The sequence below is a fragment of the Brachyhypopomus gauderio genome, chromosome 11, assembly GCF_052324685.1.
Source record: "Brachyhypopomus gauderio isolate BG-103 chromosome 11, BGAUD_0.2, whole genome shotgun sequence".
In the NCBI taxonomy this organism is placed as follows: Eukaryota; Metazoa; Chordata; class Actinopteri; order Gymnotiformes; family Hypopomidae; genus Brachyhypopomus; species Brachyhypopomus gauderio.
Genome location: NC_135221.1, coordinates 6,769,444 through 6,796,100, shown reverse-complemented (window position 1 = coordinate 6,796,100; position 26,657 = coordinate 6,769,444). Strand labels below are relative to the sequence as shown.

General features: G+C 44.0%; 3 protein-coding genes across 4 annotated transcripts; 2 read left to right on the top strand and 1 right to left on the bottom strand.

The window, feature by feature from the left end:
- Positions 1-380: 380 nt before the first annotated feature.
- On the top strand, positions 381-12,080 carry rab11fip5b (RAB11 family interacting protein 5b (class I)). The gene is given in 7 exon segments (XM_077021383.1): positions 381-1,138; positions 2,584-2,761; positions 2,763-3,093; positions 4,300-4,867; positions 5,692-8,103; positions 9,147-9,288; positions 9,951-12,080. Coding segments are annotated over 7 exon segments (4,269 nt in total). The 5' UTR covers positions 381-761; the 3' UTR covers positions 10,212-12,080.
- A 958-nt stretch (positions 12,081-13,038) lies between these two features.
- sfxn5b (sideroflexin 5b) lies at positions 13,039-24,338 on the top strand. Of its 2 annotated transcripts, XM_077021377.1 has the most exons (14): positions 13,055-13,291; positions 15,564-15,632; positions 15,861-15,938; positions 16,188-16,214; positions 16,303-16,357; positions 19,043-19,068; positions 19,370-19,423; positions 19,585-19,641; positions 19,936-20,001; positions 20,179-20,269; positions 21,041-21,156; positions 21,511-21,596; positions 22,053-22,170; positions 22,354-24,338. In XM_077021377.1, the coding sequence occupies exons 1-14, from the start codon at positions 13,241-13,243 to the stop codon at positions 22,429-22,431; spliced, it is 972 nt and encodes a 323-aa protein (XP_076877492.1). In that variant the 5' UTR covers positions 13,055-13,240; the 3' UTR covers positions 22,432-24,338. The 2 variants fall into 2 exon arrangements, with proteins under 2 accessions (XP_076877493.1, XP_076877492.1); XM_077021378.1 differs by lacking the exon at positions 22,354-24,338 and having other exon boundaries at positions 13,039-13,291; positions 21,511-21,613.
- On the bottom strand, positions 23,598-26,034 carry LOC143526772 (transmembrane protein 179). Its single transcript, XM_077021379.1, has 4 exons — positions 25,535-26,034; positions 25,235-25,372; positions 24,868-24,946; positions 23,598-24,723 (listed from the first exon to the last, which is right to left on the bottom strand). Exons 1-4 carry the CDS (start codon positions 25,855-25,857, stop codon positions 24,523-24,525), a joined length of 741 nt encoding a protein of 246 aa, XP_076877494.1. The 5' UTR covers positions 25,858-26,034; the 3' UTR covers positions 23,598-24,522.
- Positions 26,035-26,657: the final 623 nt, after the last annotated feature.

The following is a 26,657-nucleotide window of genomic DNA, read 5'->3' as shown; positions in this document are numbered from 1 at the left end:
TTCAGATTAATGTGTTATGTAATGCGGCATTTTGACTAATTGCGTAATGTCCGTCCAGAAGGAGAGGCGGTTGGGCTAGTCCAAATCAAAATAATTCTCTGCAACATGGGACGCTTGAGCAGAGATTACGTGCAGCGTTTGCTGCGGGCTACACCCCAGCTCTGCCCCCGGACACGGCCCCTGTCACCGCCGCAATGCACTAAACACTGTCGGACCAACGACGCGACCTCCAATGAGTGTTTCCCCACTAGCTTTTGAAAAGTTAGTCAAAACATCCTAAAGCTAAGCTATGCTTGAAAAACACGAGTTATTGTAAGACTATTATTGTAAGTATTCCGATTACACCCACAGCATCACAGACTGCATTTCTCTTTAAGTCTACACGGGACTCTTGCAGCCCCCACGCCGTGCACGGAGGGCGGGCCGCGCGCGCCACAATGAGTTGTCAAATTTTTTTGTTTTGAGGCTGCAGGAACTGACGCGCAAACGGCCAGTAACGTCCACCACAGCGATTTGCTGTAAAGTTGTCGTTTTTCTTTCTTTCTAATCGCTACGAAAAGAGAGTCAGCCCCACCGCATTTCTGTGAACCGGCTCGGTCATCTTCGGCGTCTGCGGTTTTTCTGGAGATAATGTAGAGATAGTGCGCGTGCTTCTGCAGCCGCGGAACGGGGCAAAACACACACACACGACAGCCAGCTAAAGCAACCGGTTAGGCGTTCTCGGTGTTCGGGACAACCTAAACAGGACGATCGTGTAAGGAATGCCTCTGATCAGCTTGGACGACGATGATCAGAGATGGGTCCCGACACACGTAAACGTGATTGTCCTTCGAGCGAAGGGTCTGCGGACGAAGAGCAAGCAAGGCAGCCGATACGTTTACACTGTTATACAGGTGGGGAAGGACAAGTACACCACGGGTTTGGTGGAGAAGGCCGTCGAACCCGAATGGAACGAAGAATGTTCTTTCGAACTGCAGCCCGGGCTGCTGGAGGCTGGGCCGGGCGCGTGCCCTCCGGGGAACAGTAACTTGGTCTTAACTGTGATGCATCGGGTGCTGATCGGACTAGACGTGTTCCTCGGCCAAGCCATTGTGCCGCTGGATAAAGTCTTTCAGGACCGAATGTGTCCTAGGAATGAGTACGTATCATTAACTACAGGGTGAAGTATGAGTCAGTCACATCCTCCACCCTTCTCCAAACATGCCACATGACAGCTGCTCGGTTGGATGCGCCTTCATTAATACCATCGATGACAGTGTTGCTGTTTACGGTGTAGTAGTTGACTGTGGCACATTCACTTCTTTATGCTGCTTTATGTACTAATGCAAGTGCAGGAAATTAAACTAACCGTAATATTTGGGCAGATAGTGTAAACCCGCGCTGTTTCTGCCTGTTAGCACTGAAGTGAAGTATTTGACACAAATCCTGAGCTGGTGGTTAAGGCTGAACGCATCTGTACTACCCATATTGTGCGACAGAAAATAAGGTTCTCTGGTGACTGGAAAATATCACAGTAGAAAACCCATGCGAACATATAGGTCTGTCTCTGTTTCCATAGGCATCAAGATGACTTAAGCATGTGACAACCAGTGTGCAAACTTGTCGCTGGCAGGAGTACAGCACGAATGCACTTAAGCATGCTACTTAAGTCAGCGATACGGTAACTGCTGGCTAGCTAGCTGAGTGCGCGGGCGCGGTGTTGGGCCCTGCAGGGAACAGCGCCAATATGTTCCAGGGCCGTTACAGCATCGGTCGTCAGTAAACAACTCGCATAAGCGTCCCCCCAAATGAACGCGCACAAAGCCTTAAATCCAATATGTCTTCGAATACACAACTCCATGCATTTGAATTCACTGTTCTTTCCTTGAATGCTGGTCTAATGGACATTTTAGAGTAGCCACGTGCTGTTAAGGCGTGCTCAGATAGGTGAGGCCCTGGGGACTCATGGCTAAAACCCAGAACTGGAGAGGAAGTGAACCTTCCTGAGCTACAATATTGTTTTCATCACGTTTCGATGTGTACTCTTCTTTTCTCTAGATTGCATGTGGCTCTACCATGTTGGCTATTCTGAAATAGTCTGATGTGTTTATAAGATAGAGATGCCCACTACCGTTGGTTCCTCTACAATTAGCTGAACGGAGCCTGCGCTGTTCCTGGATGCTGGACTCACGTGCACAGGCGCATGAGAAAGATGTTCAGGCCTGCACGCTGTATACTCACTCTCCAGACAGTAAGCTGGGAGGGAGGTAGCACTGCACGCATCTGGCTTTAATTATGCTTAGAGCAAACCCACCCCAGCCTCTCTCTCTCACACACACACACACACACACTTACTCTTGTTCTGTCTTACTCCCACTCCCCCGTCCATTTATCTTGACTCACTGCACGTGTTTGTGTTGTTTTCCTATGTGGCACTGCATGTGGGACGGGAAATGGAGGAAATTGAACGCTGTGATGTGTAAAGGCAGTGCGCCAGAGACCCCCGCCAGCTCCTGGGCTGAACCGTTTGACGTGTGTGCATTGTGTGTGTGTGTGTGTGTGTGTGTGTGTGTGTGTGTGGTGTGTGTGTGTCTCGGAGCACAGGTGGCTGAAGCTGCATTCTAAGCCTGGGCGGAAGGAGAAGGAGCGTGGTGAGCTGCAGGTCACCATCCGCTTCACCCGCAACAACATGACCGCCAGCATGTACGACCTGAGCGTCCAGGAGAAGCCGCGCTCGGCGTTCGGCAGGCTCAAGGAGCGCGTCACGGGCAAGAAGCGAGGGTGCCGACGTGGAGTCCTCCTCGGCCATCCTGCCTGGGCGCTATGCGGCGCTTTCCAGCTCGGCCAGCCAGTCCTTCCCGGAGGAAGAGCAGGGGGAGGGGCCAGGAGCAGAAGAGGGCGGAGACGAACGCAAGAGCAGAGTGAAGGATTTCTTCCTCAAGGGGAAGTTGAGGAAGAACTCGGACACACGTTCCTGCTCATCACTCGCCTCAGAGAGCAGCGCGGCGTCGTCGGCCGGGGATCCATTCGTACCAATTGAGCTATGCACCACCCCCATCTACAGCAGCAGAGTGATGGAGCCGTTACGCACCAACTCAGAAGGTGGAGGGAAAGGTAGGAGACAGTGGACAGCCAGCTGAGGACCGCCCGAAACCTCCATTAAGGATTTTGCAAAGAGAAGTGACAGTTCCAGCGTTCTGACACACTGAATGAAGGTGTTGGTGGAGCACTTTACCCTAATGCAAAAGCCAACAAGCAATGACGGGGGGGGGGGGGGGGGGGGGGGGGGGGGGCACACACACGACGACACACACACACACGTGTGTAAGGCCAAAACCCTATTTTGGCCTTACACACGTTTTCTAAAGTGTTGACTTAACGGTTTACTTACATTAATTACCTTGTAGAGGTGTAGTATAGCAACTGAGAAGGGTCTGAAAAAGTTTTTTCCATGATATGAGTGACAAAAATAATCATGTCTTTCAGTATTATTACACCATTGTTTAAAATATGTAAAAGCACACTGAAATAATTTAGTATTGCGTATTATTTTGATACACACATGTAAGTTATCAATATATATACATGTAGCACTAAGCAAGTAAGATTATGTAACATTACCAAGCTAGTGCTATGTGAAGGTAAATATGCTGCACGTATATAAATAACATTAACTATATATGAAGCAATCTAGTTGAGACAGGCCCGTTGGCTAGCTATTGGTCAGAATTACGTAAACAAAGGTAACTGGTAAAGGTAACACCTTCAAAGTGTAAACAACATGGGCGTGGCCTACTTTAGAATATGTCTCTGACGGCGATGCTAATGCTAATTCTAATTCTTGATTTGTTTCCTGTTGTCCAGTTAGTCTTAGTAATTAAGCTAGCTAGCTAGCCACAGTAGTGACACCAAACAGAAGCGAGACAAGAAGTACTAATGTAAGCACACTTCTGTCTTCATTTACAATGAAGAATGAGTAGGCTCCGTAAAGGAGATAACATGGGCACGTCGTTAATGGGGATTCCAAAAAAATGTGGGGAAAATGTAACTATGGCAACATCAGCATCCTTCAAATGGGAAATTGAGCATATAAGTATTGATTATTTTTGTGCTTCCTGACGAAATAGATCAATTTATTCGGTTTATTTTTTTATTTTTTGTCGAAATGGTTTTGGTAGTCTAGTTTTATTTCTGCTATAGTCATCGATTCACCTAACAATACTGTTTCCTGTACTGTTTGGATTTCAAGCCACATTCTCTTAATGTATTGGTTCCCTTTCTCTTTTTTGTTTTGTCTGTGTTTCCACACTGTGTTCGCAGTTCCTGAAGTGATGACCCACAAGCGTGCGTACAGTGATGAGGCCAGTAAGATTACGACTGCCTCACGTACTTGCCCTGCTGTGGAGAATCTCCAAGGCCAGGGCATGCTGCTCTCAAAGTCCACCCTCTGCATCAACGGCAGTCACGTCTACACCTCTGAGTCCGTCTCCCCGAAAAGCGGCGGGGGCCTGCCGGTGAAGCGTACGCTGTTGGAGAAGTGTTCCCCTCTCTCGCGCTCGCTGCAGAATCTCACCCGCCGTAGTGACGACTCACAGAAGGCTGACAAGAGGTGCGGGTCTGCCGACGGGAGCAGGAAAGAGGCCGAAGGGGACGCCGAGGACCACGCAGCTTTGGGAGCCAAGGGCTTCGACGGTAAGCCGGTGCAGGCCACCGCCCCGATGGCGGCTGCATCTGGCGGCATGGAGGGTAAGAAGTTAAAGAGGACACTGTTCTCCAGCGGGAGGAGCGACTCCCTCCCAGCTAAGCCCGAGCAGGTCCAGGCGTCCGGCTCCCAGGAAGGACGTTTACGAGGCTGGTTCGGTTCCAGTGACACCCAGATGAAGCCGAGGTGAGTGAGTTCACTTAAGCACTTAAGTTACAGAGCTTCTAGAAGTATTGAACCCAAATGACCTTGATAGTCTTATGTAAATCATTGATCCTTCAGGCTTATTTGTCTGTTAGAACCTGTATGGCTTCACAGATTAAGATCTTGAACATTATGTTTTAAGAGCACACAGAAAGTTATTTGTCTTTTTGCTGCTTCAGATGTTTTATCTTTAGTGGTGCAAGCATGCTGACCTTTCTAGTGCTTTTGCAGAAAAAAGGCTCCATCGTTGATATTTTTTTGCTGATTATATTTTATTATTGTTCATACATGCTCATATTTTTTTACCTGTTTATTTCAATGAAATATAATTTATCTTAAATTTCAGCTCATTGGATTTTTTTTTAGATTTTGCATTTGCTTTGCTATGCTGTTTTTGTGTCTGTGTTTGTGTTTTGTAGAAGAAATGTTTGGAGATTGGACACATTTGACTGTTTTGTTATAGCTTACTCCTCCATTTTATTTAGGCCAATTAGTACCTTTAGAGTGAAAAGTATCAGTCAGGTTTTCCACTGTGCCCTAGTCATCATTTTCTATGAAAATAATGGAAACTGTTGATGCAGTATAATTCAGAGTTTGGCTGTCTTGTAGTATTACTTAAATAATTCATGCAAACACCCTAAATTGGCAGAACCCAACTGATACGTAGTTAGAGAACAGTCCAACGTTTGAGAAGAGTCCATGAGAGAAACAGTGTTTCTCCAGCCAGAACACTGGCTATTGCAGGGCTAACAGCCCTGGTAGGCATTGATATGATTAAGAGGACTACTTGTGCCTTCCCTCCACAGGCTGGGAGTCTCTACTAAAGTAGACAGAAGCCCAGACACATCCTCCTCTCTCCCTCCCTCTTTCCCCGTCCAGCCACCAGGCTCTCTCCCTCTTGGTTCTGCTACTGGTCGTGTGTCGCCCTCTAGTCTCAGCAACCACATTCATCCAGTCACTCATCCGTCACCTCCATCCCCCTCCATCTCCCTCTCCAACCCTTTCCTCACACGGCTGCAGAGGAACCCATTTTTTGAGGAGCTCATTGCTGAGGAGGCATTGAAATCTCCTCCGGCGATGTCTTGTCATGCCAGCTCACCCTTCACCCCGCCTCATTTGGCATTCGCTCAGAGGCCTGGCGTAACAGGCCCAGCGCGTGGTGGCACGCCAAACCAAATGGCCTCCATAAAGAGAGAGAGGCCTCAGGGTGTAGCCAGGCAAAGGTCACTCCCTACCTTAATGTCTGCAACACCGGACACTGTGAACTCCAATAACATTAACGCATGCCGGTCTTCATTTGGGGACGTTGGGGAATGTGATGACTTTGAGGCCTTTGCCACTAGCCGTCTCATGTCACCGACAGGAACTCCCACTCAGCAGCTCCCGTCCTCACTTGTCCCCTCAGGACCAAACCCTCACCCGGTGATGAACCATATCGTTAAACCAAAAAATTGGATCGGAACCGAGGAGGTCAGCAAGGGAACCCACAGATACTCAAGCATACCTCCTTTACCCCCAAGGACGCTCACACAGACCCCAGTACCGATCCAAGAGTGGTTTACAGATGGCTGGCCCGACCAGGCCCATGTTAGAGAGACAAGCAGCCAAGTCGCTCCTTCAAATAAAGACTTTTTAGATAGTGCTGATCAGGAGTGGAATATTAATGTGCATGTCCGATCACATACGGCTCAAAGGCCCAGAGATGAAAATCTGAATATTTTAGGAGAAGAAGAGGGGGGGCTGGCTAAGAGTGGTTTCGGTCCTAATCCGACAGAGAACAGTGGTGGTAAGCCTGTGGAAAATGGCCCTGCCTTTGACCTTGCTCAGAATACTGCACCTCAGAATGTGTATGAAGGTATACAGGATAACACTGAAAGTGATCACACTGTGCCAAACATGCCGTTTTGCCACTCGGACGACACAACTGTGAGTGAGTCACTGTGCAGTTTCTTTGTGGTCCAATCAAAGCTGGAATCCTCCTGTGAACTGAACTCAACTCCAAAGCTGACTTGCAATCCCCAGAATGAGAATGCGGACATTACTGCACTCTCTGCTCGAGATTCCAATAACAACACAAACGATCCTTCACAGTTTGCTTTCATTGATTCTGACAGCTCACCTTCGGACCTGAAGCAACGCAGTTTGGGAACGATAGGTAAAAACAGTAAGAAAGCCTCTATGCAGTGCCACAACGCTTCTGCCTTTGAATCCTTTGAAAATGTTTTGCCACTCTGCAGATCTTTTCAGGTGAATCCTGAAAATCTGCTAAGCAAAATTAATTCAGAGCCAGTGATGTTTTCCCCAAACAAGACTTCAGACACCAGACTGGTTTGTAAAGACATTTCACCACAGGCCCCTATTACGGTTGAAACTCCCAGCAAGGACCATTTGAAGCCCTCTTTTTTTGAGGGACCTTGTGACAGCTTAAAAAAATACGACTCCAGCAATCCACAACCCAGGGAGGACACAGGTGACTTAAAAGATGTTCCTTCAGTGTTTGCTTGCCAACGGCCTCCTTCAAACTATGATGTGAAGAATGAGACCGGGTGTTACAAAGAGAGCTCTGTGACTTCACATACAGCTTCTCCCATGAGCAGACGTAGTGGCTGCGCAATAGAACAACTCGAACCTGAGATAACTGAGGACAATGCAGGCTTAGGTGCTCCGTTTGCTGGTGGAGGCCGTCTGGCTTATGATGAGCAGCCGATTAAAGTTAGTGAACGTCAGGTCAAGGAAAAGACTGATAAGGGCCCTGATCCAGAGAGCTATGACATGGGCATCAGTTTCAAAGACTTGCATGCCCGAGTTGCGCCGCGAACCCCTAGAAGCCCCTTCAACCCCGAAGTACAATCGGCACGCATTAGGACACGGTCAGCCACCAGCTCCCCCAAAACAGACCCTGTTACAGTCTCGTCTGCACCAGGCCCTGACGTAGACTTAAGCAGACCTCATTCTCTCTTGGACCTCCCTTTGCATGGCTCTGTTCCTTCATCCTCCCGTCTACCAGCTGGCATCGTCTCCCCCGAGCCTGCTCCCGCTCCCGACCCCATCCCGACCTCCCTCGTGTGCCCCCAGACCGCAACACCCAGTTCAGGAAGCACCCTACCAGTGGTACCCTTCACAACCTCCGCAGCCCAGACGCAGGTCACTGCACAGCACACTGTGTGCCCAGAGGCGGCACAGCCAGCTAGCGGCCTCCCTCCCCTGCAGGAGAGCAGGTGAGACCTCAGTGCCTCTAAGAACACATCCACCCGTACCGTCCTCCTGCACCTGAGAGACACACTCCAGTCTGGCGCCCGGGTGCAGGAGGACCGGGTCACATGCGTGTGTGTGCTGGCCTGCTGTTCTGCTTCATTACCATCACAATCCAATCTGGGCTCTTATATTTGGTCTATTGCATCCTGGTGCTCCCTGGTCCATCTCCTGTTCCAGTGCTGGGTTCAGCTGTACTCGTGTGTCACTTCTCTTTCTGTCGCCGATTTTCTTTCTTATGCTTCATCATTTTTTATTTTTTTTTTACTATTTTTGTTTTCTGCTTCTCACGCATCTCCTTAGCTGCATGTTGTACCCCTTGAAATAGGACCGTCTGGTTTGATCCAGTAGGCTCTTTAGAATATGTGACATTTAGAGTGATGTTGTAAAGGTGTCGTAAAACTGACATTCTAACAGCTTTCTAACTGCGATTTAGTGTATTTGTGTCCACTTAAAGTAGGTCAGGTAGAGCTGGGTGACAAAAACAAGTACCATATAGATATTTTAAAGCATCATATACGTTATATTAGTACATATTTGGATTGCACTATGCCTAATACACCCATGGACCCGGAATGTGACATGGCCTGCCACTATCTACCCTGTTAATTAAATCCACCCCAGAACACTTAACAGGAGTGTATCAGTTAATTAATTGATTTGTAAGTTGGCATATTTGTGATTTCCATAGTATTTGTGTATTTGCATTTTCTGTCATCAGTATTGCAGATGCCAGCAATGCAAAATGATGAGATAGTGTTTTGTGCTTTTCTGTTATCAGATGATGTGACCAGACATTCATGAAACTCACATCATCAAAAAAGCCTTTTTTGTATTGGCATTTTAATGTTGCTGTAATGTAATCGAAAGGAAATTATGAACCCTGTGCCTACTCACATTTAGTATTGCTTGCTTAACATTGCACTAAAACCCTAGTGTTTCTCACGATGGACTGAAGGTTCTGCTATTTGAAGTTTTTGACGTTTGTGCGTTGGTGCGGTCTGTGCAGCCCTCACCCAGTGAAGCCCCTGATCCCAGCAGCGCAGGGGGAAAAGAAATCTGAGGGCCGCTCGGTCCTGGAGAAACTCCGATCCTCCATCCACCCAGGACGCTCCACACAGCATACTGTGGCTGATCCAGAGAAAACCCAGGTACTGGTTCCCCCGTCAGAGTTCACAAAACCCCACTTGCTCCAGGGATCAGCTGTGACCCTGTGACTACATGAATGAATGGAAATTCATTTTCAAACATCATCCTGGACGAATCTAAAATGTAGTGTATTTTAGGCAAAGCTAAATTTAAGTTCTAATTTGTACCTGCAGATATCCAATATGAGCAGATTCATTTCAGACTGAAAGAGGCACACAGTGCACCAGCACAGAGACTTTCTGAGAGGCTATACTGGGAGTAAAGAAAATGGTGTTATAAAAGAAAATGGCAGTAAAATGATAAACAAATATAACAATAAATGGGCTAATGCTAGCACATTGGGCTAGCTAACAACTGAATTGAACTCAATCTTCCCTTAGGGAAATGTTGAAAGAAGTGATTAGCAGCTAAGGAAAATTATCAAAATGCAATTGACGAAAATGCAAATGCACAGAATGAATGATTTCCAGAACATACTTAGAAACTTAGAAAGGAAGTATAGGTTAACCAAATTCCAGATTCTTGCAGATCGATAAATGGCCAAAGATTAAGTAGCTGCCAAAGGAAAGAGGGCGGGGCTTGAGTCTGTGCAGGCTTAAGAATTACTACCTCTCAGCTCAATGCAAACGATCAATAGATTATATATCTGTGTGTGCGGGGGCAGGTGTGGATGACGGAGGCGCGGGCCCACTACCAGACACTGACCAACATGGAGCTGATCGCACTGCTCCTGCAGCAGGAGCTGGAGGTGGAGCGTCAGCGCGGCGAGTCCGAGCTGCAGGCCACGCTGCTGGAGAGGCGCGAGGCCGAGCTGAGGAAGCTGAAGGTGCAGGTGCGCGACCTGGAGGACTACATCGACAAGCTGCTCGTGCGTATCATGGAGCAGACGCCCACCCTGCTGCAGGTGCGTGCCCGGCCCAAGTGACGCTACCTGCTCGTGACCACTAGGTGTCGCCACACTACTGCCCTGATCACCGAGACACAGCTAAGCTCTGCATGCACCTCTCTGGACGTCCAGAGGCCCTCAGAAGTTTATTCCTGCAACATTTGTTCCTGCCTAATGCATATTGCAATGACAAAACACACATGCTTATGTTGCCTCTACAGACTGCATTACTGTAACGGTCCTTTTGTTTCAAATACAGTGACAATTGCATTGTAAATACCCCACAGATGTTCAAGTGACCTACTGTCTCCTACAGTTCACAGTTCAGAATGAAAGGCCATCTACGAGCAATAGTACTTTAGTTTAACTTGGAAAACGTTCCACAGATGTAAATCAAACACTGCCTGTGGGGAAATAGATTTGCTCTTAGTGGGGGTTTTTTTTTGTAATTAATAATAAATGCTTTAATTGATCAAACATGAAGGGAAATTAAATATGTATAATGATAAGGAAAAGAAATGTTTAGATTAATTTCCTTCAACATTCGCAGTGGCTTGTCTCAGAATTTTGAACAGTTTGGGGACCATAGCCCAGATTTTTGTCTGACCTAACCATTTTGTGTCCAACCTGTACAATACCAAGCTGTGATAAAAGAATGCAGATATTATTTGGGGAATCCATGATGTCTGATCTTTGTGCAGGAATGTAAATGTAGCTCTGTTTTTGTTTTCTGTTTGAAAAGGTTATGCAAAAGGTCCAAGGAGAATCACTTCTGATTTGTCATGGATATTTGTATTTTTTCCAGTGAAGAATTCAGTCATGTGCTTCCAAGTGTTTAAATCAATGACAAGCTACTCAGGTTGATCAATACAGTCCAGTAATATGAAGCTCCCTAAATGGACATGAAGTCTATTATAACCATACATAAGATTGTCTTATATGGGATTTGTTAAAATTCAGCTTTCCACTACGTATGTAAATATTTTGTTTGTTCTGAGACTACTTTCAAAGACGCCACACGATGTATTATGCAAAGTGTTGATACTTAAAGTAAAGTAGACAGCTTGCCCTTAATAATCCAGTAAAATGAAAGACGTAACATTACTATGGAGCACTTGCACAAAAGCAGAGGTTCTCTTTGTACAGGCCTACATCTTAGCTATGCAACACTAGCTTCGCTGCATCTGAAGTTGCTGATTGTCCCACTGCTATGTTAATTACATTGCTTTCATAGCTGATCACTGCACAAGTAACCAAACATGCAAATTACGAGAGCTAAGCAGCGAAAACAAGTTTTGTTTACATTAACAGTAGCCTTTATTGTGGTTGTGCTAGAATGCAATAATGGCTTTTGTTCAAAAGACTTCTCTGACATTTATTGGATATTGCTTTTGGCATATTATCTCACAGATACTCATTTTATTTTTTTATTATGTAGTATTACTACTCGTTTGTTTGGTTGCCAGACTTTTTCTAAGGAGTTTATCAAATGATTCCCTCTGCAGTTGCAATGAGTATATTAGTGGTAATATATTTAACGAATATTAAAAAGCTTGAATGTCAACACCATGGAAATGTGATGTTACGGTTCACCAATGTTTAAAGTTTACCAAATGCTCTTTTTTGGTTGTGGTTTTTGGTTTATGGTTTTATTACTTTTATCAGCAAAACATTTAAAGTATACTTTGTTAGTTGTTTCCCATATGAACATTTTCAAATGTTGATACCTATTAAAAGTCCACTGTGACGGTTCATTGTTAATTTGACACTTCCACAAATGATAGTTGTGTTGCACAGTTTATCGTTTTATTTACAAAGTATCCATTTGTTTTTAGCAAGTTTTATTTATTTAAAGCAGTTTTCAGTTATTTGACAATAAAGTGGTAAAAACAGATGTGGACGTTTCTGCTGTTTTGACCTTTTTCCTCCACCTATAAAGCTGTGTATTCCGATGTTTTGTCCTTTATAAGAATAATGAAACAGGAACTGGCACTGTTGCCCTGATCCACAATTCTGCAGCATTGGTGCACAAACAGGACCAGCCAGTGATGTTTCTAATGGAAGAATGATGTATTTACAGAGAGTGGTATTTGAAAAGAAACACACACACACACATAGAGAGAGAGTTGTAATTTTACAACCTTAACTAATCTTTACAGGGGAAGTAGAGGCTAACCAAACAATGTTCTCCACGACGACAGCAGGACATTCCCTAATGCTAATTAACGCGTCTATCTTAACAAAAGCACAAAGAACTCAACTATCAATGAACAACACTTAACCATGTGAGTTTAAATAAAGTCTAGCGAGAGGAGCACAGTAGTTGTCACTGAGCAGCTCACTGCAGCCGGGGCATGTCTTAAGTCTAATAAAGAAGCAGTGCAGTTGATGTCCACTGGATGTCGCTGTAAGCGTCATGTTTCTTTGCACACTCCGGCGCTGTCACCCATCCTGAATAAGTATTCTTGATTTCTTGCTCTGGTTGTTACTGATTAAAATAATTTATGCTGCACTGCAGAAATTAACTGTAAACTACATATTCAATACCATTAACAATGTTAATAATGCGTTCGTCATCAGATTGCAAGTGCACCAGTTATAAAGTAATAAAAAATATAAAAAACAGGTGAATACCGTTAAAGCAATAGAATCTAAATAAGATATGTGCTAATTATTATGCCAATGTTTAACAATATTATTTTCGAAATTAAAATGCTTGTTATACGTCTTAATATGTGCCGGATTTGTAACTTTAGGTAACAGTTAAGGCTAGAAAACATGTTTCAGCATAAGGGGTTAAGGAAACACAGTTGTCTGGAGTGGTATTTTTCTTATTGCAACTGTATTAATAATGTACATCATGAATTATTCTCAAAAGAACATAGATAAGTAGAACCTAATAACAGTAAAACTTCATGTTCTGTCAGAATCTAACAATAGAAAACTTCATCTCCCATACGTCTTTGCGGTTCATTGCTTCGCATGTTTCGTACTGGAGTTGACTGTTTAAAATTCCGTCTCCTGAGCGTTTTCTTGTGCTTATTTAACGTTACTTCAGCCCTGGCGAGATGGAGTCCACTTGTCCTGCGTTTCAACTGGGAAAACCACGATATGACCAGGTAAATAATCTGTGAAGAGTTTTCCGTTATTTTCCAGTAACCCGCACCTTTGTCAGTCTTAGTGGGCGTTGATAAACAGCAATTCGTTATCGATCTGCGGCCATCATTAAACTGCACGATCTCGATAAAAGTTGTTTTTATCAAGCATGTAATATTGTATCGCCCTTTCCCCAGATTCAGTACAGCAGCCTAATTCAGAGAGCTGCTCCCACTCCAGCGGTGTTGCGCCTTAACGTCGCATCGACGTTTCGGCTCCTCGCAACATTTAGTTGCTTTTGCGTGCACATAAAACTCGTGTGATCTCGTTGTGTAAAAGTGCATTTTCCACGTTACTTATCTGGTTTCGGTGAAGGTAGAGATGGATCATTTGTTAACTTGGTGTTGATTTCAGGTATTCACATATCTAGGTCATCCGCCTCGTAAGTTTTTATGCAAGTTTGAAACGGATAGGCTATGTGAACAGAATAAAATGCTTTTGCGCTCTATCTTGAAATCTGGGTCGCATGACTGGGAAGAACGCAACATGCTTGTTTATCTTCTCTATAATTAGGGAACTCATCGGTCAAATTAATGACTATCTATTTAAATCCCAGTTCCATGGCAACGCCACGGTCATCTTAATTACTGGGGCTCTCGTGCATTAAAACTCTGTCCGTGCGTGTCTTGTCACCAGATCCATATCATGTAGTCCATACACTGCCCCCCTTGTGTTCAGAGTAAACCCCTATTCTAACAGTCTAGCTCCCACGTTCATTTTCTGTTTGTGGTCGTGCAGTTTTCCTCTGCAGTCAGAGCAAGGTGCAATGTTCAGCTGGGTTGCACCACCTCGTCCTTATCAGGCTAGATTAAAGGTAAAAATGTGTCCTCTTTATTGACATTACCACTGTATCCTTACAGAACTAATAGCCATTGGCCCAGCGTAACAATAAAATAGTCACCTCAACGTTTAATCCCTGAGTGCATATTTTTGAATGCTATAACATATGCATAAGAAAATTTTAGGTCATCGTTTCTTATGGCTGTATCTTTCTGCTGTGCAATGAATCCACATGTGTTGTATCATAAAACAGTAAGTCTGAATGTGTTAAGTCAGTAAATGTCGGGGTCCTGGTAGACGTTTTTGGGCACAGTCAGGCTGTATTGGGTTGAGCATCATGACCCAACTCTTGCAGCTGCTGTTTATATCTGGATGGAGGGCGACTGAAGCATACAGTGGGTGTGTGTATGTTCTTGCAGGAACCCAGCTTCCACAGCCCTCCAGAGAGCAGAAGCACATGCATTATTAACAAGCACCTTCTACTGCAGATCTCCTCACATACCAGTGCAAAAAAACCCGGTTCAAAGCCTGTGCAGAGTTAACAATAGTGGGGAGCCCTGGAAGACAAGCAGATTTTATTTCACTCGCCGGATATAAAAAGCCAGCGGTGAAATGCAGGTTCGACGCTCCTAAAAGCTTTAATTCTTGTTTTATTTTTTTAGTGCTTCATTATAGTCGAGAGGCTTGGATGCCACTGACTGACATTGCCTGTTTCTTGCTGCGTGTTGTATGCCAAATAAACCCTTGGCATGGCCTGCCGTCAGGCCTCTGAAACAGTTGGCGCTCGGGATGCCTCTGGCATCAGCACCCAAATGAGGCTGTGAGGGGGAAAGTGGGTAGCAACAGTCGTCAAGCTGAGCCTGACACTGTCCTCATTCAGAACATGGTGGTGCTGACCAAAAGGTTTTGTTAGTCAGGGCTGTCACTTACTCCCGTGGCACTGCAGCCCGGGATCGCTGTAGCTTCAGAAGATGTTTTTTTTACTCCTAGTATCTTTAATTATGAGACTGAATGTGGAAACGATGGTGTTCTGAAAACGTTATGGTGGAGTGTAGCCTACATTGCAGACTGAATCGACTGTCTACTCGGTCTGCAGCAATACGATCAGTTCTTGGGTGACCTCAGAGCAGCTAGCTGTGGTCATGAATTAGTCCCCTACACTTAGCCGCTGAAGTGGTATGCTAATGGTATACAATATTGTCTCCTCAAAAATGTCCACTAAGTCATATTCTGAATTGTAAGAGATGAAAGATATCAAAGAAGCAGGAACGCAGAACTGTAAAATTCACAAATGTATATTAGTTTTAAAAAAACAGACAAGAAGGTCACTTCAGATAAGCTTCTTATGATTGTCCCGTGTTAAGAGTGGATTCCAAGCAGGTATGCAATGCTGTATCAGCTGTTTCTAGCAGCATGTTGTAGACAACATTTAATGGAATGTGGGTTTTCCCCCAGAGCACATTCATCGGCAGGTTCAGACACTTTGTTGACATCATCGATCCCAGAACCCTCTTTGTATCTGAGGTACAGAACAGCTCTACTGCTTATACACGTTGAATGTCATTTGAATGTTTTTAATTAATACTCTGTGACCAATTATGTATTATTTTTGTAAACTCTTTATTTATAGAGATTTTTTCATTATCAAACAGTACTTCATTTCATTTTTTATGGAAATCGTTAAAGTTGATCAACATTTAAAGAATATCGCCTGTGCTTTGCATACATGCGATTTCTGATTCATCCCTTTAGAGTCGCTTAAAGGAATGTGTGGCTCTGCTGGATCATTTTAAACATGGGACTGTCCCACCTGGAACATCAGATCAAGAGGTAACGCAGAACGCATCGCACATCTAACGAGAACGTCATATTTAATATAGGTCTGGAACCTGAATATAGAACTGGTGTATATCAAACTCATGAATTGTGCATTTGTGACACACTAGACATTTTGCACCATGCACAATGCACCTGGTCCTCTGCGGAACTGAAGATCACATTGTATTTTTGTCAGCATTTTTGTGTTGCCCTGCACATACTGTGAAGCACCGCTCTGACGTATGCTGTGTGGCTTTTCAGCTCTGGGAGGCTCAGAAGGTGAAGCAGGTACGATGAAACATGTATGTTCACAGTTCATGTTTTCCAGGTGTAGATCAGCATACTGACCAGCCTAGACTCATTTATCTTTCTGCAGGCGATAATCCACCCGGACACTGGCCAAAAGATCTTCATGCCTTTTCGCATGTCAGGTATGACTGCTACTAGTTCACTCCACAGAGCTTCTCCATCTGTGTTGCAGACCATTCTTACACATTCTTAGGCTCAGTAATTACATATCAGTTGTGTTTCCATTGGCAGACTGCGCTCCCTTGAAATATATTAGCAGCATGGTTGTGATTACAGGGCGTAATTCGAGACTGTTACATGCTGCCACCGGTCTGGCACCCAGTCTGGAAGTCTCTGGCCTCCACACCACAGTGTTCTCCAGCCCTTACAGTCTAATGGCGATTTGCATGCCAGATTGGTTGCAGCAGGCATGGTGTTAATAGTTAATTGGGCATTGGCTTCTTCCTTGCCAATGGGGCGTTTCTGGGTTGAATCTCAAGTGGGGTACTCATGGTAAAGCTGATTGAAATATCAAACATAGATGTCATATCCTGGAGACAAGCATCTAAAACTATTACAGCTGAACTGTAACTACTGATTATTTTAACGTCTTATCTGAGAAATATTCATTGTCTTGCAAATGTGTTCTACCCCATTAAAAGTCATCAGATTAATCTGGATTACAAGTGACACAGATTATTCAAGTAAACTACACTTTCACATTCAAATGCTTGTCCGTTAGGGTAAGTTCATAGCAGCTTTGTAGACAGTTTGTGAGTGACTTCATCAGTTCGTCCTGGAAGATTTTCACCTAGATATTGGTTGTATTACAATTGTGGAACACAATTTTCAGTTAATGCCACAGATTGTGAGATCTGGACTTTAACTTAGCCATCCTAGAATTTGTACCTTTTTGTTGTTCAGTCATTGCTGAGGTGGTTTTGCAGTGTTTCTGATCGTTGTCCTCCTCAAAGATGAAATTTCTACCAATCTGTTTGTTAACAGACTGAAGCAACTTGTTCTGCCGTATTTCCCTGTATTATGCACCCTCTGTCCTTCCTTGATTGGACTGCCCCCCACCGAGGAAAGACGGGCCCCCGACAACATACTGCAACACCCGTATTACTCACTATTGTCCATTTACATTTCATCTACAAAACCATAAACCAAAGTTTAGTTGGGTCATTAGTTGCTGATTCTTACCTGCAAACTCCAGGTGTGCGTGGATGTGTTTTTCAGAAGTAATGTCTTCTTCCTAGCCACGAATGAATTAATTAAATGAATAAATGTACTGAATTAAGAATCATTTTTTTAATTATTTGCATGTAGAGGCCAGTTGTAACACAACTGCATCCTCATTACCGCAGCATCTTTCATGGTTACGGCCTGGTAGTTTCAACAGTAGTTAAATGCTATTGTCACAGAATATTTTCTGATATAAAACCAACAACACTTTGTTTACATTTTAAGGTCAGTCCATTAAAGTGGAATGTGAGCGCACCAAATATCAAAGGGTTAAGATGATTAAGGGGTCTGAATGCTTTTGTATGGCACCTTATAATCCATCTTTAATATCTACTTATTGTAGGTTTAAGGACCCATGGTTCTGTTAATACTGTAAGCTGTGGGCAGATTTTTCAGTGGTTTTATGGTTGAGGTTGACAGGCAGATCGGTGCGGTGGCTGCAGTGATGCGGATGCTGTACCGGATCATTGTGGTCAAGAGCGAACTGAGCCAAATTTACTGGTCAATCTACGTTCAGACTCTCATCTATGGTCACAAGCTTTGGGTAGTGACTGAAAGAATGAGTTCACGAATACATTTGGCTGAAATTAGTTTTCTTCACACGGTGTTCGGGCGCTCCCTCTGAGATCTGGTGTACGGTCACCCAGGACAGGCTCAGAGTAGAGCCCATGCTCCTCCATGTAGAGAGGAGCCAATTTGGGTGGTTCGGGTATCTGGTCCCTGGTGAGGTGTTCCAGGCATGTGCAACTGAAAGGAGACCCCAGGGAAGACCCAGGGACACACTGGAGATATTATATCTCACGGCTGTCCTGGGAACTCTTTGGTGTCCCCTCAGAAGAGCTGGTAGAGGTGGCCGGGGAGAGAGAAACCTTTGCTTAGGCTACTGCCCTCATGACCCAGACCCGGATAAGTGGATGTAAATGGATGGATGGATGGAACAGAACCTTTGGAAAGTGCACATAAGCTATAGCCCATAGAAACATCATTTGTGTCTGTGTTATTTGTGTTACTGTAGCCGGGTTTCCATCCAATCCTTTTGAAAAAATAATGCGCAATTTCCAAGTTTCGGCAGAAAAAAATGCGAATTAAGCCTTGTTTCCATTCATTACAGTTATGCGAATAAACTTTAGATCACGTGAGAGGACGCCAAACAATAGTGGTTTTACGTCCATCTGGCAGTTACGCATTTTTGCACGTTGAGGTTTTGAAAAAAAAATTTCTTTTTCTTTTCTATACATGGAGAAGTTAAATTCAATTTTTGCTCTCTCCAGAACTGTTTTTGTATGCATTTGCCATCTTTACATCGCGATCATGTACAGAACCACATGACTTGAGGCATGATACGTCATCGTTTATGCGAAAAACCCTTTTCCATCCAGTTTTTCCGAATTTTGGCTAGGCGATAGTCTAACTTTTCCACCTCCTCCTAGCGTAAAAATCTTTTTGCGATATTTGGGGCTTTTTTTGAGTTTTGGACTTTTTCCATCCAGCTTTTTTCATGCGCATTTTCAAAATGCGCAAAAACTCGGTGGATGGAAAATCCTCTTGTTATACTAAAAGTTTTGTTTGTTTTTTCTTGACAGGTTATGTCCCATTTGGTACTCCAATAGTAAGTACTTATACAAGAGTTTTGCTAGTTGAGAATCATCATGACAGCACAGGCTATAAGTGATTATGCTGCTGTTGAAATACAAGCCATGTCTTAATAGATTTAGGAATTGTCTGTATATTTCTCAGTGTAAACATAATGATGTTTACTGTGTCCTCTGAATTAATTATCAGTTTTTCATTACATCTACAACTCAGCGTGTCCTTGAGAAGTTTCAGGAAACAGGTTTCTTGCTCAGAGTTGTAAGCCTGACGATGAAGGTTAATTGCTGACATCATTCATCTCCACGTGTGTCTTGTAGGTGGTCGGACTTCTTCTCCCGAACCAGACGCTGGCGTCCACCGTGTTCTGGCAGGTAAAGCAATCTGCTCCTTGTGTCAGGATGACCTTCCTTCCATCCTTCTGCACCCACTACAGGATCATTCACTGTGGATTAGTTGCACCTCCGCTATAACGTCCTCACCTCGGTCCTGTCTGTCTCTGCTCTGACTCGTCCATCCCATGTCTGTCCCACAGTGGTTGAACCAGAGTCACAACGCCTGCGTCAACTACGCCAACCGCAACGCCACCAAGGTACGGCCGGCTTCGCACACCTCGCGCGGGCCGCTTTTGTTGTGCTTGCTTGTTTGTTTTGTACGAGTTTGAACATAATTGCAGACGGACTCGCTGAAGCGTCACGTCGCACCACTTCCATTTGAGCGGGCTTTAGCGGCCGCTTGAGGCAGAGCGTCTGGGCCACGTCGGCTGTCCGGCACACGGGCACCCAGTGCGGCGGGATGCCGGTCCGATCGGCCGTGTTCGAAAGTGCGTAGGCTAGACTGCAGGTACACTTGAACGTTGCCCTGATGCCGATGCTTCCCTCCCCAGCCAACACCAACCTCCAAGTTTTTTCAGGGATATCTGGGAGCAGTGACGAGTGCAGTGTCAATTGCGGTTAGTGCTTTCAGTGTTGTGTGATGTGTAATGTTTAAAACATTGATAGACACATTGATAGACACCCTGACCTTATTTAGAAAATGTAACTTGTAAATGTAAAACAACATGGTATGTGTTTAGGTTTGGTAATCCTGGACCATTCTCACTTTTTGACCCAACTGTGTTGTGTTTTAGGTGGGTCTGAATGTGCTCATTGAGAAATCCAGCAAATTTAACCCAGCTACCAGGCTCATCATTCAGAGATTCATCCCTTTCCCTGCAGTGGGTGCGTGTTGTACTGAGCCACTGAAGCCTCAGGGCAAAATGAGCTAATCTTTCTTTTACTGATGGAGCCACATTGAGTTGAGCGCCCCCTGCTGAATTATTGATACCATAGCCTAACAGAAGCAAAGCAAAGATTGGGTGATTTGCTGTAATCACAGCTGTCTAAAATAAAATATTACAAATATTAGTATTACACATCAAAAGGATGTTCTTTGCTCTCAGCCGTGCAATTGCAAATTTAAGTGAATTTATAAAAACTATTTTTAAAAAGTATATACTTGTGAATTACAGGGTTAAGTCAGTATGAACCTGCAGGATGCTGGTATGATAAGTGTGCACTTACTTTGTCAGTATTCTAAGGTACTTCCTGTTTCAGGATGTCACTGACACTGGCTGAATCCGAATTGGCATACTTAAGCAGTACGCACTAGATTTCAATGCAGTATGTTCTGCTCAAATGTTTAAGCAGTATATTCTTTCAGTAGGTGACTGGTGCCTCGGACATACTAAGTCCGCCATTTTACCTATGTTATATGACACATGACGTCATATGATCATAGGTAAATGCAATCGCATACTTCAAAATGTCTTCTACTCCTACGCTTACTGTTTAGTGCATACTATATATTCAGACATACTACCCTTTATTGTGTACTGCTTTGGCATACTGTATAGGAGGGAAGTACAGCATTTCGGACATAGCCACTGACTAATTTGCCTTCAGTTATGCAGGTTGGGTACCAATAATGTCTCTGTCTCATCTTCCTCACAGCCAGTGCCAACATCTGTAATGTGGCTTTGATGAGACACAACGAGCTCTCGGAGGGGATCGATGTCCTGGACAGAGATGGAAACGTAGTGGGCTCCTCACGCATCGCAGCAAAGCACGTGAGTCACTGAGTACAGCCACATTATGGGAAACAAACAAATAAAGAAACAAATAAAATATCTTTGTGGGGTGTAAAGTGTTACAACTGCAATCAGTGAAGTCAGTATTTCAGTTCAAGACTGGACTTTAGGGGTGGTGACCATAATCTTTAGTAAAATCTTTATCATCATGAGTTTTTTTAATTATTATTATTTAAATGATTGCAGTACCATGAAGAACAATTTTTATGAGACCAGAGATTATGTCTCATGTCTTATGTCTTCTTGCTTTTCTAGACAATAATTTAGAATCTTTAGAACTAGACCAGTTAAAATAGATAAACAAATTTCCATGATCATTTTTGTTTTACACAGGCACTGACAGAGACAGCTTTCACCCGAGTGGTCCTACCACTGCCAATCTTTGTCCTCCCTCCTATGATTATGGCCTTTCTGGAGAAGTAGACAGCTTTCTTGATTGAGTCTTTATTTTTTCTCTGATTTAAAATATTTATATGTATATACCGTAATTAAATGTTATATAATTAATGCATTAATGTGATTGATGTAGGATAATGTTAACATGTGAACATGAAGTTTAACAAACATTTTGACCATTTGCTTTAGTCATTAGTCATTGTCTTGAAATTTTATTGAAAACAATCTGTAAGCAATTTTTCAAGTAATTGCACATACAGTACAAGAGTGCATTAATTACATATTCACACATTGCACATTTTATTTTGGACACATTTAATTCTGTGTAATAAGATATTATTAAAATTCTTAATATCATCCAAAAACATGTAGTTTACGACAATATATTTGCTATAGAGTACAACAGCTTTGAACCAGATCCGTAGTTGAGTATGTAGTGTATGTGTTTGCTCATGCGCGTGTTTCTGTTGTGCCTGTAGGCTTCCACTGCTGCGGGCCCACCGCAGGCTACTCCTGCCCGTACACAGTCTGGTGTGTCTGGCTGTGTTCGGTCTCTCTCTGCCTCTGGCCATAAGCCTCTTCCCACAGATGTCCGAGGTACTGATTGAACTTTATGTGACTTCGAACAGCAAAAAAAGTCCCAGTAAACAGTGAAACCACCAGACGAATTTTCCATGGCTGACCTCTCGACATTAATCTTGGGGTGTGTGTGTGCGTGCGTGTGTGGAGATGAATATTTGGCAGAGAGCTGTTTGCTAATCACTTTTCTACACTTCGCAGATTGAGGCATCTCACCTTGAGCCGGAGATTGCCATGGCAACAGATTGCAAGGTGCTGACCTATAACAAGGGGCTGTAGAGCGATGTTTGATGCAGGAGACAAGAAACACGGGGAGAAAACGAGAGGAGGGAAAGACACGGGAGGCAAAGGAAGCAGCTGTTTACACAGCTGTCCTCAGTGGCTCAAAGGCTATGACATAGAGTGGTGCAGAAGGTTCTGGAAGGCTGTTATAGTCCAGCGTTGGCTGCAGAAGGTTCTGGAAGAGCTCCCACTGTAGCCTCACAGCAATACTCACATCCCAGGAACTCCCAGGCAATTCATACATTTCTGAATTAATTATATTAATGACCAATGATCAATGATTAATGATCATTTGTGCCTGTGTTAATGCTACAAAAAGGTACCAAGTTTTTACGGTATGTGGTAGGCGTGTTTTCTAGAGAGCCCATAATAGTAATGCTCCGGTCATGTAACTTGACTAGCATTTAATTTCACTGAGTGGTTGCAGTTTCATACTGTTGACCTCAGACGACCTGGATACACTATGTTAAGTGACTGGTTTATGTTTTGCAGCAATACATTCTCAATTTGAGCAAAACACAAATTTAGCTTGATTCAGGTAGGAAAAAAAATAATAATAATCTATTTCATATTCAGCCTGGATGGATTTATTGTTTGCAGGTTTGAGTTGATGTCTCCCAAAATATGTGTCCACTTAGTGTAGCCAGGTCTTTAAATCATATGTGAACTATTACTGGATGTTTCAAATTCACACAGCAACTGAATTTCCCTTATTAATTCAATTCTCACCTAATTCATTCAATTCTCTGTCTGTATATTACTCTGCAATTTGGCTTTATAAGATTATGTGCTCTTAAAGAGAAAACCTCAATTTAGAACTTAATACTCTAATACTGTATAGCAATGTTTGTGTCAAAAAGATTTATAAGAACTGTGATTTGTGGATGTGTGGAGTTGTCTTAACGTTTGTATTTTGCACTTATGAAATAACAGGTAATTTATAACCAGGTAGTTTTAACACTAGCATATTGCTAAATACACTGAAGGTCTCAGGCACTAAAGATGCTGTAACCCTGCTGTTTTAGTCACGTTCATTTTCTTCTTCTCCGTTTCACTACAAGGTCACATACAGGGTACTGCACACACCGTCCTCATGTCACCGAACAGTGGGAAAAAATTATCAACAATATTCAGTTTCTTCCCAGATACGGCACAAGGCATCCTACATTCTTCATTACTTCTTTATTATTTAAGAGGTAACAAGTGGCTTAGAAACAGTACAATATGATCAGCAGTACAAAAACATGGGCGTTAGCAACAGTCTATGTTTCCACAGTAACGTTCCCCCTGCCATATGCCTCCAGTTTTCCACTCAGCTGTTTGTGTGTCATCACAGCCAGCGCCAGCCAAGACAGGAGACATGTCGCTCCTGCCTGCATGACATCACAGGACATCGCCCTCTGAATTGCCTTGTGTAGACTCGCTGCATCTACACAAACAGCATCATGTGGGAAAAACCTTCACTGGTGGTGGGGGGGGTTAGGCGGCTTACATGCACACAAATCCTCATTCAGTAGCATGTGCATTGCACAAACCATGAAAGTAGTATGCAAGTAGTATGGATGAAAGTAGTATGGTTCCAAGCTCAGCACCATGCAGTCTTCTTTCCCACATGCATCACATGACAGGAAAGTTCATTTGCATAATGCAAGAAAGCTGTGACGTTTACTTTTCGCCAAAAGGCGAGAAAGTCACACATCATTCAATGGCCACACTTACACTAGTGGTAAAAACACAGGCAACAGTTTCACATGCCTCTGTGTGCAAACCGTTCGGGCACAATATTTGATAATAAATACACTCAAAAACGCTTCTAAAGTAAAATGTACCAAATGAAGGACCCAGTTACACAATGTAAACAATTTTATGAGCTTATTTGAAATAAAGCTTTCCCTTTGAGCAGTTTCTTATGTGCTATTTTTGGCCTTATTTAAAATCATGCAAGGACAAATTACGGTTCAAACCTGTATTTAAACTATGACGAATACCCCTCATTTCTCATATCACAAAAGCTACTACAAAAGCGAATCTGTCTTTCTGATGCCTCCAGTTGACCATGAAAGAGCAAGACTGGTCCCCATCAGGGCCCTAAATGAAGACTACAGGTGTCTGTGGTGGATGGGCGTGTGGGCAGGGCAGGGGGAAGTCTACGTAGGCCCGGCCCAGCAGAAACTCCTTCTCCCGCGCCAGACACGGTCCACTGATGTGCTGACAGTGGGAGTGGTAGAGCCTCAGGAAGGACAGGATGGAGTGAGCCAACCACAGCGTGGTGACACACCACAGGGCGATCTGCAGGAAGGCGCCATGCAAGAACAAAAACAAAAGCAGGAAGAAACCTTATTGGATCGAGCACGGACAGAGAGTGGCATTGCACTCGATTCGAGCAGCGGTGGACAATGTGTGCTGCGGGGCAGAATAAAGGGCAGGCCATACCTGTGCACAGGTAAGCTCCGAGTAGAAAGAGGAGGTTTCCACGTCCAGGTAGAGGGGCACGGACTGTGACTCAGCACAGCTGAAGAGAGGAGTGATTCATGAAAGATTAGTTTGGCAGGAGTTTAATACTTATCATATCATAAAGTTACTTGTTATTCTTGCATTTAACCAAGTTGTGCTGGGTTTAAGTAAGGATCACTTCAAGATATATACTCCAATGTGCCATTATTGACACACATGCAAAAAACATATTTAATCATATAATAAATAATTTAAAACCTGATACCCACAGTCCGCCCATAGCCCTAATACCGTTGCTCATGGTTAAAAATAAGGCTGCATGATGGACCCTTCCCAGTGAGCTCACCTGTATGGTTGAGTGTTGTGGCCGGTTACGGTGTTACACCAGGACACCAGGCCGAGGGTGAGAGCGATGCTCGCTCCTCCCGAAAGGAAGAGTACGCACAGGCTTACGACCACCGTGAGAAAGGCGGAGAACAGTGTACTGCGACGAAGAAACAGTGACAGTTTCAACATAGTTATAGTTAGCCTATAGGTATTATTCGTTTACTAAGCATTAGACTTTAAGTCCAGACTATTGACGCTGATGGTATTTTTAACCTACGATAGCGATAGTTGTAATAAATACTAATAATAAGCTCCTCACTCGTCATGACGGCGGTGGAGGTAGAACAAGCTTCTCCAACTCTGTGTGGCGCCGTACAACACCGTGAACACCCCAACGAAGGTGGCGAACTGGCAAACAGCGGGCGGGCCCCATTCCTGCACTACCAAGAGTTGGACCTCTTTTGAGTCTCCCCCGTTCACGGTGAGATTCTCCGTTCGCCAGAATCCTCGACTGAAGAGCGCGCACCTTCCTTTAAACGCGGAGCCGTTGAGCGCCAGCGGCACTACAACCAGGAGACCGCCGATAACGGAAAGGGTGTGGGCAACGCAGTGCGCCAGCAGCAGCCGCCGAACAAGCTCCATATTTTCACCTAGTTAAAAGCGAGGTTTCGTGAGCGATCCAGTGTAGATCACTTCCAGCTTTAGATACTCATTCCGACTATTTATTTGCCCACATAAAGACTAAGGATTACATGTCAGTCGTGAAAAGTCACAAGGATCTATTTTGGTCGTAAGCCCCGCCCTTCCGGTGATCCGTTCGTCGTTGCATGGATTGTGACGTAATCACAGATGATTCGTAAAACCGGATCGTTTTGGTCGCTCACGTAATCGATGGGGAAAATTCCAAAAGCATCATACGGGAGACGCTGCTTACGAGAGGGATAGCAACCTTAACAGGTAGCCAAATAAGGCCCAATAGTACGTGATTAATGCAATGAAAAGTTGCTCAGTAATTGCTTACTGAGTGTGGCATTCATTGACTCTGACTGCAGGGTTCAGAGTCTTCTCTCCACATATATCGGGTAGTTTCATGAGCAATGCAGCAAAAACCCCACAAATGAAAGTAGGTCAGTCACGTGTCAACCGGTGTTTCCAGCAGCTTTAACCCCATCTTTGTCGGGATTATGCTGCATCCCCTTATGATTAAAATCCCTTCTGATTAAGATATTTGTATATATATTTCAAACTGCATCATACAAACATAATACATTTACTAGTTCCAGAATACTTTATCAGATAACTATTCTGGACCTAGTCAATTACGGCCGGGTCAAATCTCAGCACACATACAGTCATACTGATAAATATGCAAGTTGCTCTGTATAAGGACACGTGCCAAATGCTGAGAATGTAAATGTCTCATCCAATTATTTATGTGCTCA

Bases quoted from the DNA above. Each gene is read 5' to 3' on its own strand.
- LOC143526772 (XM_077021379.1), bottom strand. From the start codon at position 25,857: ATGGAGCTTGTTCGGCGGCTGCTGCTGGCGCACTGCGTTGCCCACACC. The intron at 25,373-25,534 runs GTGAGGAGCTTA...TCTTCGTCGCAG, and splicing joins CTCCACCGCCGTCATGACGA to TACACTGTTCTCCGCCTTTC. The intron at 24,947-25,234 runs GTGAGCTCACTG...TCCTCTCTTCAG, and splicing joins CACAACACTCAACCATACAG to CTGTGCTGAGTCACAGTCCG.
- sfxn5b (XM_077021377.1), top strand. From the start codon at position 13,241: ATGGAGTCCACTTGTCCTGCGTTTCAACTGGGAAAACCACGATATGAC. The intron at 15,939-16,187 runs GTAACGCAGAAC...GTGGCTTTTCAG, and splicing joins CTGGAACATCAGATCAAGAG to CTCTGGGAGGCTCAGAAGGT. The intron at 21,157-21,510 runs GTGAGTCACTGA...TGTTTTACACAG, and splicing joins CACGCATCGCAGCAAAGCAC to GCACTGACAGAGACAGCTTT.